The sequence below is a fragment of the Cydia fagiglandana genome, chromosome 5 (assembly GCF_963556715.1).
Source record: "Cydia fagiglandana chromosome 5, ilCydFagi1.1, whole genome shotgun sequence".
Taxonomy (NCBI): domain Eukaryota; kingdom Metazoa; phylum Arthropoda; class Insecta; order Lepidoptera; family Tortricidae; genus Cydia; species Cydia fagiglandana.
In genome coordinates this window covers 20538633-20558862 of record NC_085936.1, presented here as the reverse complement: position 1 = coordinate 20558862, position 20230 = coordinate 20538633, and the positions used below count along the sequence as shown (strand labels likewise).

Here is a 20230-nt window from a genome sequence, read left to right as displayed (position 1 = left end):
TGCAAACATGGTAGTATCATGGTTCTGCCAATTACTCCTAATTAACTTACTAATGCTAATTGGTAATTTAATGGGGCGACAGTTTCTCAATTTTCATTAATTCAATGGAAGTCAATGGTTATTGAATCTAAACGGTAACAAATCTTACGTATTAAATTCATTCGAAAATGTCTACCCATGTCATATATGGTCAGCATCAAAAATAACGGATCTCATCCTCTAATAGCTTAACAAAAAGAGATATGCCTGTATATTTATGTAGAATAATAATTATTAGACTGTGGCACATACTTTTGAATGCAAGCTGTAGAGATACGTATATTATCACTATTTGGAAAAAAAAATCGAGGGTGGCGAATACTTTTGGCGCGTTTAGTTGTTTCATTCGCTATGCTGTAGTATCGCCTTTACCCTAAAAGTACTTAGGTATCATAGAAAAAATTGTATAAGTAGGTATCTAACACTAATCCCTATAACGCTGGCCCAATATTACAGTGTTCTATGTTACATTTTCAAGATAGTTGAAATTCGACTTAATGTCACTATGACAATGTTTAAATTTCAGTTGGATAAAAGTTATACATAGAACCCTGTAATACTGGGCCAGCGATATTAGGTACACTTTCAATAAACACTACATAAATTATTCATTTCACTTAGTTTACATTCCAAAACTGACCGAATATCGTATTATTTCCAGCGAATCCCTCAAGGATTACATCTGGGACCACTACGCTGAATCCCTCCCCATGTCAACATACCTCGTCGCGTTTGCCGTCACCGACTTCGGCAAGAAAAGCGACAGCAACTTTACCGTCTGGGCCCGGAAAGAAGCACTCCAATCTGCATCTTATGCCCTGGAGATTGGACCGAAAATCCTGCGATACTTGGAGGATTATTATAAGATTAAGTTCCCGCTGCCCAAGATTGATATGATTGCGTTGCCGGATTTCAAGGCCGGTGCTATGGAGAATTGGGGGCTTTTGACATTCAGGTAAGTCCTAGATTACAAGGATAAACTTAAGTTAGATGCTGCATTCAATTTAATGTTTTTAATTTGTAAACATATGACTATAATTATTTTACTTTTGCCTATCACGAATCACGTATTTCGTAATACACGTAATCAGTTAGTGAGCCTTTCGCAAGTAGGTAGAGTAGGTGTGTTTGCAACTAGTTCGCCAAATCTAGATGCACCTAGTGCATGTTGGGTAGGACTCGGGTCCTTTGGGTCCTCTGCTTCAAGACTGGATTCAGCTGTTTATCAGACTCTTATAATTAAGTCTAAACTCGAGTTCTTTTCAACGTGATAGAGACCAGAGTCTCTTGTCGAGACGAATCCTTTTTAGAGAACACTTATTTTATCTTTGTCTTTTTGTATGATTTGTGGATTAGGTACATTAATCATACAATAACGCCTAATTTCATTGCTGTTATTTGGGAAAACCCTATAAAATTGTTCACGGAGTCTATACCGAGGCTCGAGTCCTTTTGAGTTGCTCTTAAAAAACCTCCACAAAGGAATCGGGACTTAAAAAAGAACTCTGAAGTTTTTTAAGCGCCGAGTCTCGTAAAAATGAGCTGAGTTCTTCAAATTCAGACTCATAGGACTCTAGTTCTTACCTACCAACACTAGATCATAGATGCACCTATATATCCCTATCTTTTTAACTACTTACCTATCTACATTTTTTTATTTAACTAGGGGATTAATTTTAATCAATCGTGATAAATTAATAAATTATACTAGAATCAATCAAAGAAACCAATTAAAATGTATCCGGGGTCTAGACTTCGAGTAGATAACGGATATTATGGTGATAGGTATTCCTACGTTCACATGTACTTTATCAATGGTGAGGTGCATACTCGATTATAATAATCTAAGTCATTAGGCTAGATTAGTCTGGAATATTATATAAGTACCTACTTTAACAGATTAAAGAAATGCCAGTCATTCAAAAGTTTATTCAAATAGTAGCAAAAAAATCTTGCGTAAGTACGTTACGAACTCTATTCAGTAGGACCTGAAATTAATGTAAAAATATGGTTGTCTTTAAAGTCGGTTTACGGACGATAATTTTGCGTGATAACGTCATAAAACATTGATGAAAAATTGCATACTTTGGCCGTAACGTTACCATGGAGATCTGTCCACAACGTGACACTTTTTTGTGCATGCTACTGGTTTTATCGATTTACGAGTATAAGACGTTATCACGTCAAAAACTCGATTGATCGCATTTCAAAATTTGCCAGCTCAAATTTTAATTTAACTCTGTCAATATGACAATGAGCAAAAATTAATTAAGCAAGCAACTGCGTGAACTCGTCTTCGAGATTGTGTTCTGGGGCCTATCAGAGAGGAGGATGGAACTTGGAGGCGAAGAAAAAATAGGGAGCTAGAGGAGCTGGTTGCGATGCCTAATATAATTGGCGAGATCAAAGCAACACGACTCCGCTGGCTTGGTCACCTGGAGAGGATGGGGGAGGATCGTGCTGTGAGAAGAGCGTATGTGGGGCACCCGGGCGGAAAACGTCCGTCTGGGCGTCCCAGATACCGCTGGAGTGACGAAGCCCAAAAAGACCTGTCCGCCCTCGGAATACCCAACTGGCGTGAAGTGGCGCAGAATAGGGCAGAATGGCGCTCTCTTGTGTCAGAGGCCAAGATCCTCTTTGGGTCACTGAGCCAGTGATGTATGTATGTATGTCTTCGAGATATTTGGCATGAAAGTTGAACAATTTTAGGCTAAAAAACTGGTTCTCTGGCCATACGAGTAAATTTTGTGTTAATTAGTTTAAAATTAAAACCTTGGACACGATTTTTGAGACTTCAAAGATGAACCCAAATATGTAGATTTCGTACATGTAAGATCCTTCACTGCAAACTAGATACGAAAAAAGTGTTTTTTTAGACAATGTTTAAAAAATTCATAAAAAACTTACTTAATACTTATATTCATTTTTTCAAAATCCGATGGTCAAAACCGGAGATAAAAGATTGAAGAACCGATAACCGTTTGTCTTAAAATTGAATTGAAATTAATCTGTAGTGCAAAAAAAGGAGATACGATTTAAAACTTGTCAAAAATCGATGAAAACCGCGGGTAGCCCCAAATTTAATGTTGGCTCATGGCAGCATGGAACAGAACCCTCCCCAATTATTCCCCATCCGAAGTCGGTTTGTAAACAAACTTTCCATCGCATAACAAGATCTAGTTCAAGGACGGCGCCCTGAACTTTTCTCATCTTTTACGTGATTTCATTACCAAATTGTGCGAGACGAAACGTTAACGTATTTCTATGCTTCTACTTTCCGTTCGTGGTTTTTCTGTAGATTCGAATATTTATATTATTAGTTGGGTGACAATACAATATTGTGGTACCATTTAAGGTGATCTGTAGCCCTGGTGCAAATTTCATTCGATAGCGTGACGTGACTTACTGCCGTATTCGAACTTCAAGATATTTACAAGAGACGACACGAACATACTAGATCCATTCTAGATACGTTATAATTTAGATATCAACTAGTTCTCTTTTGCAGCGCAATTCGAGCAACCAATGTCACTTTTACGTTAGATGGAGTAAGATATCTATTAGATGTGAATTAGATCTCGAAGTCATATCCTGTGGAAATCGTTCAAGAGTATCTCCAGAATCGCGCAAATGTCAAATTTGACAGGTTAGATCTTAACCTATCGTTATCGTATCTTGGTGATGTCTAATAGATGTCTATTTCATAATCCGAATCGGGCCCTTAGTTGGGTGACAATACAATATTGTGGTAACATTTAAGGTGATCTGTAGCCCTGTACGGTTACCATCAGTTTGTCACTGACATAAACGCCGTCGAGAACGTAATTTACTTTCTATACATCTCGCTCGCACTCGCATATTAGTGCAAACGGGATGTATAGAAAGTAAATTACGTTCTCGACGGCGTTTATGTCAGTGACAAACTGATGGTAACCGTACGGTGCAAATTTCATTCGATAGCGTGACGTGACTTATTGTGACGTACGCGTTTGCGTTAGTCTCATTTTGTTTGTTATTTTGAGTTTACAAAACGTCCCGCTTGGCGCGCTGTTCAAAATCCCATACAAAATGAGACTTAAACAAACGCGTACTCATCACAGGTTCATGCTCGTCACGCTATCGAATGAAATTTACACTAGGGTTCTGATGATGGACACAGGAGGTGGCCATAGGAACTCCGTGGTAAAACAACGCAACTTAATCGGTTTGGGTTTGTTGGAATTGTCTCGTTTAAGTATTCGATTCTTGTTGAAAAAAGTACAGTCAGCAATATACACTTGTATCAAAAAATTATTAACTTTTTTACTAGAGTCAAACAAATATGATGTTTTTGAAGCATGCAATGTTATATTACTGGGAAACTGACTGTCAAAAGTAGACATATGGTAGCCACGTCACGACTGTCACTCTTGCAGATCAAATAGACCCCCTGTCTAACGAACGTCAAGCTGGGCGCGAATTGTCAGAGCCTTTACAAGGGCGGCCGACACTTCATTAAGAGAGCCATCTATCATGTTCGCTCTTATTGGGGTGACGTCCCAGCAAACATTTTAAGTATTTTTTCCTAGGCTCGAAGAAGATTTTACCAATTTAAGTGAAAATGACGTCCTAAGTCACCAATTATTTTACGTATTGTACACTTTTACTTCCAAGTCAAAATATAGGGATAATAAAACGTAAATTTCACTTCATAAATACACCATGAAGTCAGGGACTTAGGGGTTGAAAATAAGGCAAAATATTAGGTAAAATTAACCTTAAACCCTGACCAATAGGTCAAATCTACTAATAAGGTATTTTAGGTGTATTTGCGACGTAATTATTACTTATACGGGGACTATGAAGTCACGGACTTAATGGTTGAAAATAAGTCGTATTACTAGGTAAAATTAACTTCGTACCCTGACCAATAGGTCAAATATACTAATAAGGCCTTTTAGGTGTATATGCGACGTAATTATTTCTTATACGGGGACCATGAAGTCAGGGACTTAATGGTTGAAAATCTGTCGAAATATTAGGTAATATTAACTTCGAACCCTGACCAATAGGTCAAATGTACTAATAAGGCATTTTAGGTGTATATGCGACGTAATTATTTCTTATACGGGGTCCATGAAGTCAGGGACTTAATGGTTGAAAATAAGTCGAAATATTAGGTAAAATTAACTGCAAAGTCTGACCAATAGGTCAAATGTACTAATAAGACATTTTAGGTGTATTTGCGACGTAATTATTTCTTATACGGAGACCTTTAGGTCGTCGATTTTATGTCGATTTAGCTACTAATTTTAGGTAAATGTTACTTAAAATAGATAGCAAATTGCGACCATATAGTTAAAATCACTTGTAAAGTACTATCAATACCATAAGGTTGTGCCGCCATTTTCTTTCATTATAACGAGATGCTAAATATGAAATTGCATAATTTAAGTTGTTATATCTTGAATGGTGCCATCGCACGGTACTTCATTGTGCTAATATTCAAAATAAAACAATATTTTTGATCAAGTCAATAGACTCACACACACAAATATTCAATTACAACACTCAATTACAAGCAAATATATGCATTTTGATTTTATAAAATATTGAAAACTTAAATATTTCAAAAGCCCATCGATAGTTTTGTATGTAAACCTAACATACTGCACGAAAAAATTTTCTGTGCACTAGATTTCATCGTTCTTCATCAGCGTAATCGGCCTAAATTATTTTACATGACTTAGTGGCCGCCATTATCATTGCACAACTTAAAGTTGTTTTCTTGTTAGACATTTTGTTTCTGAGTGAAAAGAATATATAAGCGTAATGTTTGTGTCTCTTTTTCTCTTCATCGCGTCTCATCTAAATATTGCCTCGCAGAGTAATTATATGGATAAAAATATGTCGCCATCACGTCTAAAGGTGGTAAAGAATACCAAATTAGTACATTTTCACTACGCGGCACGTCGTGGCGACGTCGAATCCACGTCGGAAACATGACCTAGTGTTGACCTAATGGTTGTAATCACTAATTTACCGTCAATAAATACGTCGCCGGCACGTGCGTTTTTTCCCCATTTATGTCGACTCGACGTGCCCACGACGTCGATTCGACGTGCCTCATTTTGGTCTCCTAAATTGTGCGACCTAAAATAGGTGCCTTTTTCGGAATATCGACCAAAAATGTTTGCTGGGGTGGTACAAGTGAAAGGATAGAGCGGATTTAGCGTAACAATTTATACTTACTATAATTTATAGTCAAATTTATCTGGTGACTACGTCACGACTCTGACGAAAAGAATAGGCCCTATATCTATAACGATCGTTAAGCTGGGTGCGAATTGTCAGAGCCCTTACAAGGGTTCGACACTTCATTAGGGGGGTTATCTATCATGTCCGCGCTTATTGGGGTGGTGTGGGACAAGTGACGGGGTAGAGCGGATAGTTTCATTCCTATAACACACATAAATACACTAATAAGTACAATTATTTTGTAACTATTATTCATGTTTCTGATGGTCTTGAAATTGAAATTAGGCTTTATTTACAATATGTATGATTAATTTTAGCAAATAATTGTATGTAGTAGTAGAGCTCAAATCACACAGATTCTGCAAACAGTAAGTTGTAATTATGGCTGAAATATTTTAGACATGAGGCATTATAATTGGGCAAAAGTTAACCTTAGGTCCATGTAAACAACAAATTAAAATAATGTACATAATAACTATTTAGGTACTATGTTTTCATTTTCGCTGAGTCACTTTTACAATAACCATGGTTATCTTAATGTTTACATCTTAATCAATACGACAAATTAAATCTGTGACTATATTTGTTTATCAATATAAATAGGTAAATAGTTTTCTCCTCTGTCCGCCCGTCTCTTGTTCCACAGCGAAACTCAGAATGCAATATAGACCACAACGCAATCTATTCCGATATTGTGTTCGATCGGCAAATATTGCTCGGTCGACATTCGGTCACACCCCCTGTAATCTATGGTTTACGATGTGTACAACTGTTACAATAACACTTTTTGTTACTCTCTTTAGTAGTGTTAATGTTAATTTGGTGTGAAGATTTTTTTTCTAAACGGGTATGTTTTTTAGTGTATGGACAAAAGACATGAGCTAGCAAGCGTTGATAGCATGTACAATCGCCATCAGATATATCGGAGCGGCCAAGGTGTTCACAATATCTGAACACGCACTCTAATGCCTTGACAATAGAGGCGTGTTCAGATATTTGTGAACACCTGGCTGCTCCGATATATCTGATGGTGACTGTACCTAACTGGGTTTTTATTTATTTTCACTTAGGGCTGATTTAGATGACGCGTGATCTCGCATGCGATTTTAGATACATTGCGGACTGTTGGTTACGTTCTATTCAACCGACCGATCAAAAACCGCAATGTAACGAAACTCGCATGCGAGTTCTAGCATCGTCTAAATGAGCCCTTGCTCTTATAGCTAATTAAAGATAGTTGTACTTAATACTTTTGTTTTAATTAGTTTCAATCAAGTGTAAAGTTTATTAAAAATTGGTTTACCTAATGAGGTAGATTCAAAATTCCTATTGGATGATAAAGTGCGTTCAGTTTTGACAGTCGGACATCGACAAACGAAAAGAAAACATGCATCAAGATAACAGATAAAAAAAAATATTTACCCAAAAAAGAAAAACATAATATTAACAGTACATGTACCTTCAGATCCACAGCGCAGGCTTGGTCACCATACAGATAGCTCATCCACCACAGGTTTCGTCAAAATAACGTGTATACTTTCACATATGTCATCCGCAACACGCATCGTCAAATTTAAAAGAAAATTGGTCATTACACTCAACACAACAGATGACAAGATAACAGATTATACGAAGAGTCACTTGACTCTTTTTATACATTATATAAGTTTCGATTTTCATTCTATCAATGATCGTCACCTTGGCTAAGCCCTCTGAGCAATTTTTCGCCTGGCGCAAAAGGCGTTAACTTCAAAATGGATAAAAGAGGCACCTATTAATGGCAGTACTTATTTTCCAGAGAAATCGCCATGCTGTACGACAGCAGCAACTCGCCGACGACAGCGAAGGCACGCGTCGCCGCAGTAGTTGCCCACGAGATCGCCCACCAGTGGTTCGGGAACCTGGTGACACCAGCGTGGTGGTCCGATATCTGGCTGAATGAGGGGTTCGCGTCCTACGTGGAGTATGTGGCTGTTGATGCTGTAAGTTTGTCGGATATCCAACGACTTAAGGTTTACTAATCAGTGCGAGAGCTTTCCACCGTATTGTACCGACACAGTTCAAAAATAATCCTTTTGGTAAGGAGATAAGGTCACAGATCGCGCAGTGGTTCGGGAATCTGGTGACACCATCAGCGTGGTGGTCCGATATCTGGCTGAATGAGGGGTTCGCGTCCTACGTGGAGTATGTGGCTGTTGATGCTGTAAGTTTGTTAAATACTCTGCCTTATTTCAACGACTTAAGGTTTACTCATCGTCAGTGCGAGATGCTGTGAGCTTTCCACCGTATTGTACCGACACAGTTCAAAAATAATCCTTTTGGTAAGGAGATAAGGTCACAGATCGCGCAGTGGTTCGGGAAGCTGGTCACGTCTTTGGTGGTAGGGTATCTGGCTGAATGAGGGGTTCGCGTCCTACGTGGAGTATGTGGCTGTTGATGCTGTAAGTTTGTAGAATATTCTACCTTAATTCGACGACTTAAAGTTTAATAATCGTCAGCGCGTGATATGAGCTTTCCACCGTATTGTACCGACACAGTTCAAAAATAATCCTATTGGTAAGGAGATAAGGTCACAGATCGCGCAGTGGTTCGGGAATCTCGTGACACCGGCGTGGTGGTCGGATATCTGGTTGGATGAGAGGTTGGCGTCCGACGTGGTGTATGTGGCTGTTGATGCTGTAAGTTTGTCGAATATTCAACCTTATTTCGACGACTTAAGGTTTACTAATCGTCAGTACTAGATACTGTGGACACAGTTCAAAAATAATCCTTTTGGTAAGGAGATAAGGTCACAGATCGCGCAGTGGTTCGGGAACCTGGTCACGTCTTTGGTGGTAGGATATCTGGCCGCTGATGATGCTGCGAGGTACTTTCGCCATCGTCAACACAGTTATTGATTGGTTATGTATGAGCCTTACAGCAACGAAATAAGGTTTATATTGGTAAATATATAGGTTCAGTTGAGGTAGTGGAGAGCTACTCGCCAATGACAACAAACGCGCGGGTTGCCGTCATGGCTATCCACGTGACCAACCAAACTGCAGACGGATTGTCACCACTTTATCGTCTGTCATATTGTCGATAAAAAAAAAATATCGCGTAACACGATAGGCGGTAGGCATGTGGGCATGACAGACAAAAGTGCAACCATCATAACCGGTATGGATTCCTCAAGATTCCACTGAATTAAATAAATATATGTTATCTAGACACGCGGCAGCGTGTCAAGCCAAGTTCATATAGTGTTACATATATTATATTAATATGTCTGCACTTTTGCCTAACAAAAGCGCATTGTCAGCCATGGCCATTAACCCAACGATGCGCTTTTGTTCAACAGTTTCTCACATGCACAATTCGCTCGCCCTTTCATTTTGAATGGGAACAGAAAAGGTGACCTAATAGTTTCGTGGGAGCCGATACACATTATAGTGTACGAGGGCGTTTATTTAACACGCATGCATGACATATGGCGAGATAATTGTTTTTGATTATTATTTTACCATGTTTGAGAGCTGGACTAACTTATTTTTTTTTCTACATTTACAATATGGCAGTCTAGAATTAGACCTAAAAACTACACGTCAAATGCATATGTAGCAGTGGCGGCGCGTCCATAAAAGCAGATTCCCACCGGCTTGCCTGTTTTTGGACGTTTGAGCAGAGTTGTAAAGGAAATATGTATGCCAAATTAGCCCCGGCTTGCCTATGGATATGTTTGACGCGCCGCCGCTGATAGGTAGTCCATTTAAGCTAATTTTGTAACGACTTGAATATAACAAAGTGAAGGGGTGGCATTATAAACGTAATTTTTTCATAGAAATTTGACATTAATGATGACATTGCCACACTTTGTCAGTGCTAATGGCATGCAAAGTTAACTTAGCTTAGACGCAGCAGCCCAGCGCACCGAGCAGGATTCTCTAGGCTTGCTCCGAAGGCAGCAGAGGTGTGTAAAGCTTGAAATACTCACAAGCGATATTTTCTAGTAAAACTTTGTTTACAGGTTGAAAAAACTTGGAAGCTGATGGAAGTATTCGTCCTGAACGAAGTGCAGAGCGTATTCAAGCTGGATGCTTTGACGTCTTCCCACCAGATCTCCGTGGAGGTGGGCAACCCTGAGGAAATCGGCGCCATTTTCGACAAGATTTCATATGGAAAAGGTAGATTACTCAAAAACAAAAAACAAGGGATTTCCTAAATATTTTGATAAAGCACAAATTAACGGAATTATTTAAATAAGAAACCTAACTTTGACAATATTTACTAGAAATTGTAGGACTATCAATTTAAAAATAAAAAAGTTCCAAAAAAAAACAGTTTTGTGACGCGTTTTTCTATGGATCGTCACAAATCTGACAGCCAAAATTTGTATGAAAAACTGGAGATCATTTTTTCCTTTGTTTCATTCAATATTCTTCGTAATTCTGAGTCGAAATAACCCAAATAAATGTTGCTAGTTTTCCGAAAAAAGTAAGTGGTCGTACGATATAATACGTTTAAATGTTAACAAAAGGTATCGTTGTGTTACATAATATGTGTCGTTGAGTTATTCCCAAGTAGTTACATTTCAGCTGATACTTTTTGAATACAATTGCTTTTGTTAGCGCCACTTGCACCATCCCACTCTAATCCGAGGTTAACTGGTTAAACCGTTAACCCAGAGTCAAATTGTACTTGTAACCATGGTAACTCCAGGTTTAACCGGCTAACCTCGGGTTAGTGAATGGTGCAAGTGGCCCTTATGGCTCCTCTACACGATGGGCCAGCGCCGGCCACTCCAAGGGACGCAGCCATGCGGTAGAGTGAGATAGCAATATCAATTGCTCACTCTAACGCATAAATGAGTGGCCGGCGCTTGCCCATCGTGTAGAGGAGCCTTTACAAATTACTTTCTCCTTCCAGGCTCCGCCATCCTCCGCATGATGAACCACTTCCTAACCGATGACGCCTTCAACGCCGGTATAACAGATTACCTGACCGCCAAGATGTACGGCGACGCCGAACAGCGCGACCTGTGGAGCGCCCTCACCGCCGCCGCCAGGAGGAAGGGCGCCTTCGACGCCGACGTCGCCGTGGTCATGGATTCCTGGACGCTGCAGACTGGCTTCCCAGTACTCACTATTACTAGGGATTATAATAGTGGCGTTGTTTCTTTTAAACAGGTGAGTTTTTCAATTTCTTGTGTATGAATAGTCTTATTTAGGTTTTATAAAGGAAAAGGCTGTTCTCATATTTTTATTACCTAGATCAAATAAATACGTAAAAGGACAAAAGCTAAATTTAATGTAGTTTATTTTGATTGATAACAAAATTACCACGATTAAACGAGCATTTATGCATCGGAGCTCGTATGGCCTTGCGTTTATCGTCTAGATTTTTTATCGAATACTCAGGAAGATTATGATGTTTTATAAGTAATTAAGGCGATAAACTAAATTGGCATTAATAATAAAATAATGGCACTATATCTTTATGATACGAAGAAATTTATTATTTGAAAATTCCCCTCAAATTTACCCGTAATTGCTGTTATACTCAATGGCATCCTCAAATTTTGCAAATCATCTTCAAATATTACTTTTGTTCATGATGTATCTGTCGGCGGCCGATCGTAAGATCAGGCGGCATATCGTGAAATTCCTCGTGAAACGTGAAAATCTTTGACTCGTTCCCTGAGCCGACGGAGCCCCGCTATGCGGGGCTCCTATTTCTGAGCAGTTTGCCCTTCGGGCATCTGAAGCAACCTAACGAACCTATCTTACCTATATATATTGGTTTAATGTGACTAATGTGACTATCCTCAAAACAATACACAGGAACATTACGATCTGCCTGATCTTACGATCGGCCGCCGACACCTATATATGTGATAAAAAAAATGCGCTATATTTTTTTTTATCACATAGATTCTAGTTGATAGATAAGCGTTTGCTGAACTGCAAACTTTTCTCTTTACTAAATTGGTTTCATTGACACGATTAAATATTGGACAAAAAACTACTATAGACTGAAAGTACCATCATGGCGTAGTCATAATTATTAATTCACTTATTGTCAGAAATATGTTTGAAGGAAAAAACTCCTTCTTCACCCTACACTTTATAAAACAAATTCTCTCGCCACGTTCGCGATAAAGAAAAACTACGAATGGATTTTCATACAGATATCATATCACCCATTAATGGAGTGAACCTTAAGGAAAGTTTAATGGCTCCTCTACACGATGGGCCAACGCCGGCCACTCCAAGGGACGCATTTATGCGTTAGAGGGAGCAAGTGATATTGCTATCTCATTCTACCGCATGCCTGCGTTCCTTGGAGTGGCCGGCGTTGGCCCATCGTGTAGAGGAGCCAGGGTATCATTTTTTAAGGTTTTGTGTAGCCGGGGCGCTAGTAATATTATGTTTATAACAACATTACAGGAGCGCTTTGTCCTGATCAACAACGGCGAAAGCAAGGAGTCTCCAGTATGGTGGATCCCGATATCGTATACAACGGCTACAGAGTCCGACTTCGAGTCCACGAGGCCGAAGCTCTGGCTGCGCGGGGAGAGATCAAAAGTCGTCAGGAATATGTCTATCGCTAAGGACGACTGGCTGATTGCTAATATACAGCAGACAGGTGAGAGAGAAAACTTTAGAAGGTAGTAATATTATTTAAAATGATAGGCAAAATTTTCAGGTCAATTTGTAACCTGATTAAGACCGAAAATCATTTAATCTTTAAATTCATTTCCAAAATGGCAGTACTTGTGTACCTACTACCTTCCGAGAGGTGATCAGGTGGCGTATTATTGATAGCTTTATCCATCTTTATCCACTTGATAAAATAACTGTCACTTTTTAACACCGTGGGATAGAAAGTGACGGACACTGTTTTATCATGCTGTCACGTAGACAAGAACGACCATCATATCCGTACAGATCAGTTTAATGATTTTAATGCGTATAATGCGCAGTCGTGGAATAAAGATAACCTCGTACAGTTACTTGCAAGTTGCAATAATACACAAATAATATGATACACAACGAAGGCCGCAAATATATCTGACACGATTTTATTTGTAGAGCCATGAAGAGTGTGTCACATATTTTTACGACAGTCGAAGAGTAACACATTATTGCAGGTGACATATTTCACAAACGAGAAGAGTGAGATAAGGCTTTCTCAGAAAAGAAGAATAAGATATATTGCTGGAGCTGCAATAATTGAGCAATAAGCAAATTAAGTATGAGTCAGTATTTAAGTATTAATTATACTTAAAGCGGGATGTTGCTCTAAGCCTGCACTTGCACCGATAATCTTAAGAAAGATTAATTACGTTGGTATGAAAAATAATCTGACTCCTACAATACAAAAAATTACTTAAATGCCTAAGTATTTGATCAATACTTATTAGCTAAGGCTAAACAATTAAATTATTACTTTTGAAAATACTAGGATGCAAATTTTTGATCTGATGATGTCCTAGGTATGTAGAACAGGATTTTGGGTCTGGATTATTCCAACCCAAAAACCCTAGGATTCTCGAATAAATTACAAGTTTAGTATTGGTACCTGTAGCATTCTCAAGCGACGCTGGTGGAATGCTTTTTTTTTTAATTAATGAATATTTAATGTGGAATTATGTTCAGGTTTCTACCGCATCAACTACGACCAACGCAACTGGCAGATGCTGATCAAAATCCTCAACGATCCGAAACGCTTCCAGGAGATCCATCCCATCAACAGGGCTCAGATAGTCGACGATGCCATGAACCTAGCTCTAGCTGGAAGGCTAGACTACAAGACGGCCTTAGACATCACCAGTTATCTCGTACATGAGAGAAGTTATGTACCTTGGAAAGCGGGATTAGTGGCCCTAGGTTACATCGACACCATGCTGTCTAAAGGAGCTTATTATCTAGAGTACAAGGTGTGTTTTCGCTTAATTTCCTTTATATTGGTGCAGGGATCGGCAAATTTTTTAAGGGAAGAGCCAACCACAGTAGTAATCGTCAGTTTTAGAACGTCAAAGGCTCACAAAAGTTGATTTGACTAGACTAGGACTAAGTGTCTTCTAAGTCCCCTAATTTTTTGGGTGTCTTTAAGAGCCGCAATTGCAGGTTTCAGGCTGCCTTTCCACTGACATGCAGATGAGATGAGATGAGACAGACGGGAATCAACCAATAGCATTGATTAGTTGCGGCTCCTCTCCTCTCATCTGTGTCTCAGTGGAAAGACAGCATAATAAAATTTTAAATTAATAAAGAGCCTATACGGCCAACCATGGTTTGCCGACTCCTGAGTTGGTGTGTTGTAGACGTTGTAGTTATCTAAAATGTTTATCTCGTTTGATTAGCTTGTACGGACCATGAACAGCCTTTTACCTTGGAAGGTAAGTAAAATAATGGCTTTCTGCCCTACAACATAAAGCACATTATAATAGGTATATTATGTTGTTTAACCTAGGAATTTGGTGATAGATTATAAGTTCACTATCGATATTTTACGATTAGTAAAAATACCTATTAGTTAGGTAATAATTGTTCCGTTCCGGCTGTTATATATATATTATCTTCAGATTGTTAAGAACGATAAAGTTAAATTATATATTTTATCCATATCTTAACAGTTAATGACATGATATAAGGTAATTTAGATAAATAGTTTTTCAATTTCTCGATAGATGGCGTTGCCTGTTTCAAAGACAGATTTTTTTTTATATTAGCATTTATATGTGAAACGTGAAACTTCATCAAACGTTGTTGTCGAAACAACCTTCGAAATACTTCGAACGTAGTCAAGCGACTTTGATAAAAAACAAGACAAACCTAAAGGTAGCATCCCAAATGCCACGACAATGCTGCGAGATACGACTAACTAATTATCTAAGACAAAGGCATTGAAATTGATATTTCCTCATTGGCATAAATTGCTGCCTGCGCTGTTGCAAAGCAGTAGACTTGGTGCAAGAAAATGTCAACCAAGGACTTTCAATTTGAAGTTTCTTGTAGCAATGCAGTATGCAGACTTGTTTCCGATTAGGTATCGATTTCAATGTTATTGATGTGTTATTTCTTGCAGCATCTAGAGTTAATTACGTCATAATTTCATATAAGTTTGACTTTTAAAATAACACTTGCATTGCGTGGGCTATCAAAATCGCTGCAGACTTTTCTTGGTCTAACGCTAAGTTTGCAGCGTCGCTGCTCTGCAATGCTGTTGCAATTGGAATGTTACCTTTATCTGTCTGTCTTGTCCTCCAGCGTTACGTGCTCAAACTTCTGGACGGGGCAGTCAAAGACATAGGCTGGGACGTGGCGGCCAACGAGAGCGTGGTCCGCGCGCAGCAGCGGGTGGACCTGCTGTCGACGGCTTGCCACCTCGAGCACGACGAATGTTTGAGAACCGCTGTCGTCAAGTACACCAATTGGATGCTCACGCCGAATGCTGATGCTTTGAATGAGTAAGTGAGACACTTCCATATTCCCAATAACCCGGGGTGAACCGGTTACTGGAGTTGCCATGGGTACTAGTACAATTTGACACTGGATTAACGGTTTAACCGGTTAATCCTGGGTTAGTGGAATGCTGCAAGTGCGCTAAGTAAATAGAGGCAATTTCAGATCAACCGTTTTGACGAGCACCTGAACTTCCCAACAATTCAAGTGACTCTAAAATCAATCAATCAATATGTTGGTAAGAATTTCGTTGATTATGCTTATATTGATAGTCTGGAATTTATTTGTAGTACAGTAATTTATTGATTAGTAACTGTTAAAGGCTGGTAAGTTTAGCACCAAGATTATTAAGCTGAAGATGGCAGCATACGTGAGAGTAGTCTATTTATTATTCATGTCCTTTAGCCAATCTACTACTTATGTATTTAGTAAAATGTCCCAAAACATTCACAAATAATCTGCTTCTTTGGTTAGCGAACTCAAACCCCTTAATGATGAAATTTTAACTTTAATAGCTGTCAATAGAGTTGAATGGGCGTTTTCTAAAATAAATATCGAAAACCTGATGATTCTTTCAAATCTGGACATTCTTGGGCTCATTCTACTCAGAATCGGCAGCATTCTCCATCCTTCCATTAATAAAAGATGTCCCAAAATGTCCATTCCATTACGTCACGTTTTGGACACATTACGGACGTAACGTAGTGGAATGTACAATTTTCATACAAATTTTTGGGAAATGTTTTTTTATCATCAGGATTGAATATGCTAGTGATTTTGAGTTGAAAGAACCCAAAAACACCAGGATCTGTGAGAATCGGGTTTTCAATATTTATTTTAGAAAACACCCGTATATCATATCCGCTCTGGCATTGTATGCGGTAAAGTATTAAGATGATGATTAATTTCGTTTTTTCAGCATCCACGCAGACATCCGCAGCACGGTGTATTGCGTGGGCGTACAAACCGGCAACGCCCGGGAGTGGGACTTCGCGTGGGACCGCTTCAGAGCCGCCAGCGCGCCTTCTGAACGGGAGCTACTTCTATCAGTACTGGGTTGCACGAGAGCTCCTTACCTGTTGTACAGGTAAGTACTGCAGGCAATGGCTAGGAGTGGGACTGTGAGACCGCTTTAGAGCCGCCAGCGCGCCTTCTGAACGAGAGCTACTTCTATCAGTACTGGGTTGCACAAGCTCCTTACCTGTTGTACATACAGGTAAGTTGTACTGCAGGCAATGGTTAGGAGTGGGACTGTGGGACCGCTTCAGAGCCGCCAGCGCGCCTTCTGAACGAGAGCTACTTCTATCAGTACTGGGTTGCACGAGAGCTCCTTACCTGTTGTACAGGTAAGTTGCACTGCAGGCAATGGTTAGGAGTGGGTCAGTGAGACCGCTTTACAGCCGCCAGAGCGCCTTCTGAACGAGAGCTACTTCTATCAGTACTGGGTTGCACGAGAGCTCCTTACCTGTTGTACAGGTAAGTTGCACTGCAGGCAATGGTTAGGAGTGGGTCTGTGAGACCGCTTTAGAGCCGCCAGCGCGCCTTCTGAACGAGAGCTACTTCTATCAGTACTGAGTTGCACGAGAGCTCCTTACCTGTTGTACAGGTAAGTTGTGGGTAGCTTTGCCCTATAAAGTGTGACTGTGGGATCCTTTCAGTGCTTTATGAGCACGAGCTACGGCTGTTAGTTCTAGGCTGTACAAGAGGCCTTTATCAGCAGTACAGGTGAGTTGTGCGGACAAAGATTGGGTGAGGGACTCATTCAGAGCCGCCGCTAAGATCCATAATATATGTTGTTATAAGGTACGTTTTAAACCTTTTCTTTCTTATGCATACATACATATAATCACGCCTATTTCCCGGAGGGGTAGGCAGAGACCACGGATTTCCACTTGCTACGATCCTGACATACCTCTTTCGCTTCCTTCACATTCATAACATTCCTCATACACGCTCGCCGGTTTAGGGTGCTCTTGACCTGGCCTTTCTTCAGGATTTCCCCGATCTGATCTGATCTATTATGATAACCTTAAAAATAAAATTGTTCAAAAAATTACACCACTGTTAAAAATAAAAATATTTTACGTAGAATTTATTTATTAAATGACGTCTAAATACGAAAGAAACATTAAAGAACATACTAAACTAGAAACGCTACCTTCTAGGTGAATACAGAGATACAAAAAATTATCTGCGGAGCAGTTGGATGGTGAATCCAATGGACATATCTAAGACCGAACCTAATTTGTAAGAAAACTGTCATCAGAAGTACAGTAATGTGTCAATCATACTTGTTAAATTTTCAGATATCTGGAGCTGTCTCTTCGCAACGATAGCGGCATCCGTAAGCAAGACACTTTGCGCGTCTTCTCCGCAGTAGCTAGTTCTGCCATCGGCCAGCCCATAGCCTTCAACTTCGTTCGCGCCAACTGGCAGAGGCTAAAAGAGTTGTAAGTATAACATACAGTAAGTATAACAAATTACAGTATAGACCGCTTAAGAAGATTCTGAAGGGATCACACCAAAAACGCGCTTTAAGCAGAAAAGCATTTTAACCATGAAAACAAGGAAACAAGTTGCAAGGACAACTAGGACAAGTGTTTAATGGAGTAGGTATTATGCGAATGTTGTATTATAGACGAAATAATTATGTGATAAATGAACACATCACTTCACTAGATAATTCCAAGTCCTAAATCCTCGCAGGGTCGCCATGTGTCGTTGTGTTAAGTGAAAACACTGCTTGCGTTGAAGTACATAACGAGTATTTCGACCCAAAAAATAACGCTTAGATGTAGATCAGATAGTATAAGAATATAGCTGGTAGGTATTCAGAAAATACCTATTAAATTATTATAAATCCTGATTCCTCACAAATGTGTGTTTAATATTTTCAATTCAATTTTACAAGCTTTTATTTACTTTCACCTGGCCCCTGTTTCACCAACGGGACAGGTGCAAGGTGCGACGAATTGTAAAATAACTGTTGCTGACGTCACAGGCATCCATGGGCTACGGTTACCGCTTACCATCGGGCGGGCCGTATTCCTGTTTGCCACCATCATTGTATTATTAAAAAAAACTTTATGATATCGGAAAAAACATATTTCTCTTGCTAAGTTTATGACAATTGTCACAAGAAACACTACAATTGTCACGAAATTCCGACATATAACTCATTACCTGTCAAGAATTACCTACAATTCTTCTAAATCTTTGACAATTGTCAGAAACTTCGCAGGAGAAATATCTGTTTTATTCCGATATAATAAAGTTTTTTTAAATAATACAATGATGGTGGCAAACAGGAATACTGCCCGCCCAATGGTAAGTGGTAATCGTAGCCCATGGATGCCTGTGACGTCAGCAACAGTGATTTTACAATTCGTCGCACCTGTCACCGATGTGAAATTGGGGCCTGACCGTTGTCTGTGTGTAATCAAATCTTGCAAGTTAAATTTGATCCACTTCCCGGTTCAATTGGAGCTGAAATTTTGCATACATACGTAAGTCGGGTGACAATGCAATAGGTATTATGGTGTCATCGAGCTGATTTGATGATGGAATTGGAAACCGGAGGTGGCCATAGGAACTATGTGATAAAACAACGAAACCTAATAATTGTGTTCGGGGTTTTTAGAGTTGTCTCGATGAGCATTAGTTACCTGTAGAAAGAAAAGTACACTCAGCGATAAAAGCTTGTATCAAAAATGAAATTTTTGCCAAAAACTTATTATCCCTTAAACTGTGACAAACTGTAATGTTTTCTTTTACAGTGTCGGCTCAGCTTCAACCCTCGCTTCTATCGTGAAGGTGGTGACGAGGCGATTGAACCAACCGCATGAATACGAAGAGGTTAGTTGTCTTACTTATTTGTCAGGCAGTTTGATTTAACAGAGGTACGGGAGGTACCTGACCCGATACTGTTTCAAAACTAGGCCTTGTCCTTCTTTTTAGTTCATTTGTTTCTTCTACACGTATTGTATAATTATGTTAAAACTTCCTTAGTAAAACTATATTAATATCATTAGTTACATTTCTTGTTAATATGACCTGACTTTTCGTGAGGTATTTGAACTAATAAAGTTGTTTTTTAAGCCATCTTTATACTGTAATTTTGGAGCGCGTGATCCTGATTATCAAAAATATGTTAAGATGGTCATACTAAACAAATTTCTTCATGGGACATCATTGTGTCCATTAGGAAAAAATACCTAATGGACACAATGACGCCCAGAAGTAGAGAAAACGTATAGACAAATAGTATTATTTTTCACGATTTTCATATCGGTGTCATGGGAAACCTTGTCTATCTTATAAAATTTTTGAAATTCTGGATTCAGACCCCAAAATCACCCTATACCACAGAATAAATAATAGTAGGTACTAGGTACATAAGACTCACTCTCTAACAAAACGCGTCTGTTACGATCAGCACAGATATGGCCGCTAGGTGGCGACAACACCACGCGCGGCTTATGGCAAACCCCAAAATTGAGGCGGAACGG

The 20230-nt window shown here is 39.3% G+C and overlaps 1 protein-coding gene across 1 annotated transcript in view; it reads left to right on the top strand.

Moving 5' to 3' along the window:
* LOC134664653 (aminopeptidase N) overlaps nucleotides 1-20230 on the top strand; it is a 58087-nt gene that overhangs the window by 34685 nt on the left and 3172 nt on the right. The window contains exons 4-13 of the mRNA XM_063521396.1: nucleotides 701-994; nucleotides 8075-8258; nucleotides 10283-10439; nucleotides 11182-11441; nucleotides 12702-12900; nucleotides 13914-14194; nucleotides 15528-15727; nucleotides 16642-16809; nucleotides 18029-18172; nucleotides 19499-19577. Of these exons, the coding sequence (XP_063377466.1) occupies nucleotides 701-994; nucleotides 8075-8258; nucleotides 10283-10439; nucleotides 11182-11441; nucleotides 12702-12900; nucleotides 13914-14194; nucleotides 15528-15727; nucleotides 16642-16809; nucleotides 18029-18172; nucleotides 19499-19577 (1966 nt within the window). The remainder of the gene's footprint in view (nucleotides 1-700; nucleotides 995-8074; nucleotides 8259-10282; nucleotides 10440-11181; nucleotides 11442-12701; nucleotides 12901-13913; nucleotides 14195-15527; nucleotides 15728-16641; nucleotides 16810-18028; nucleotides 18173-19498; nucleotides 19578-20230) is intronic.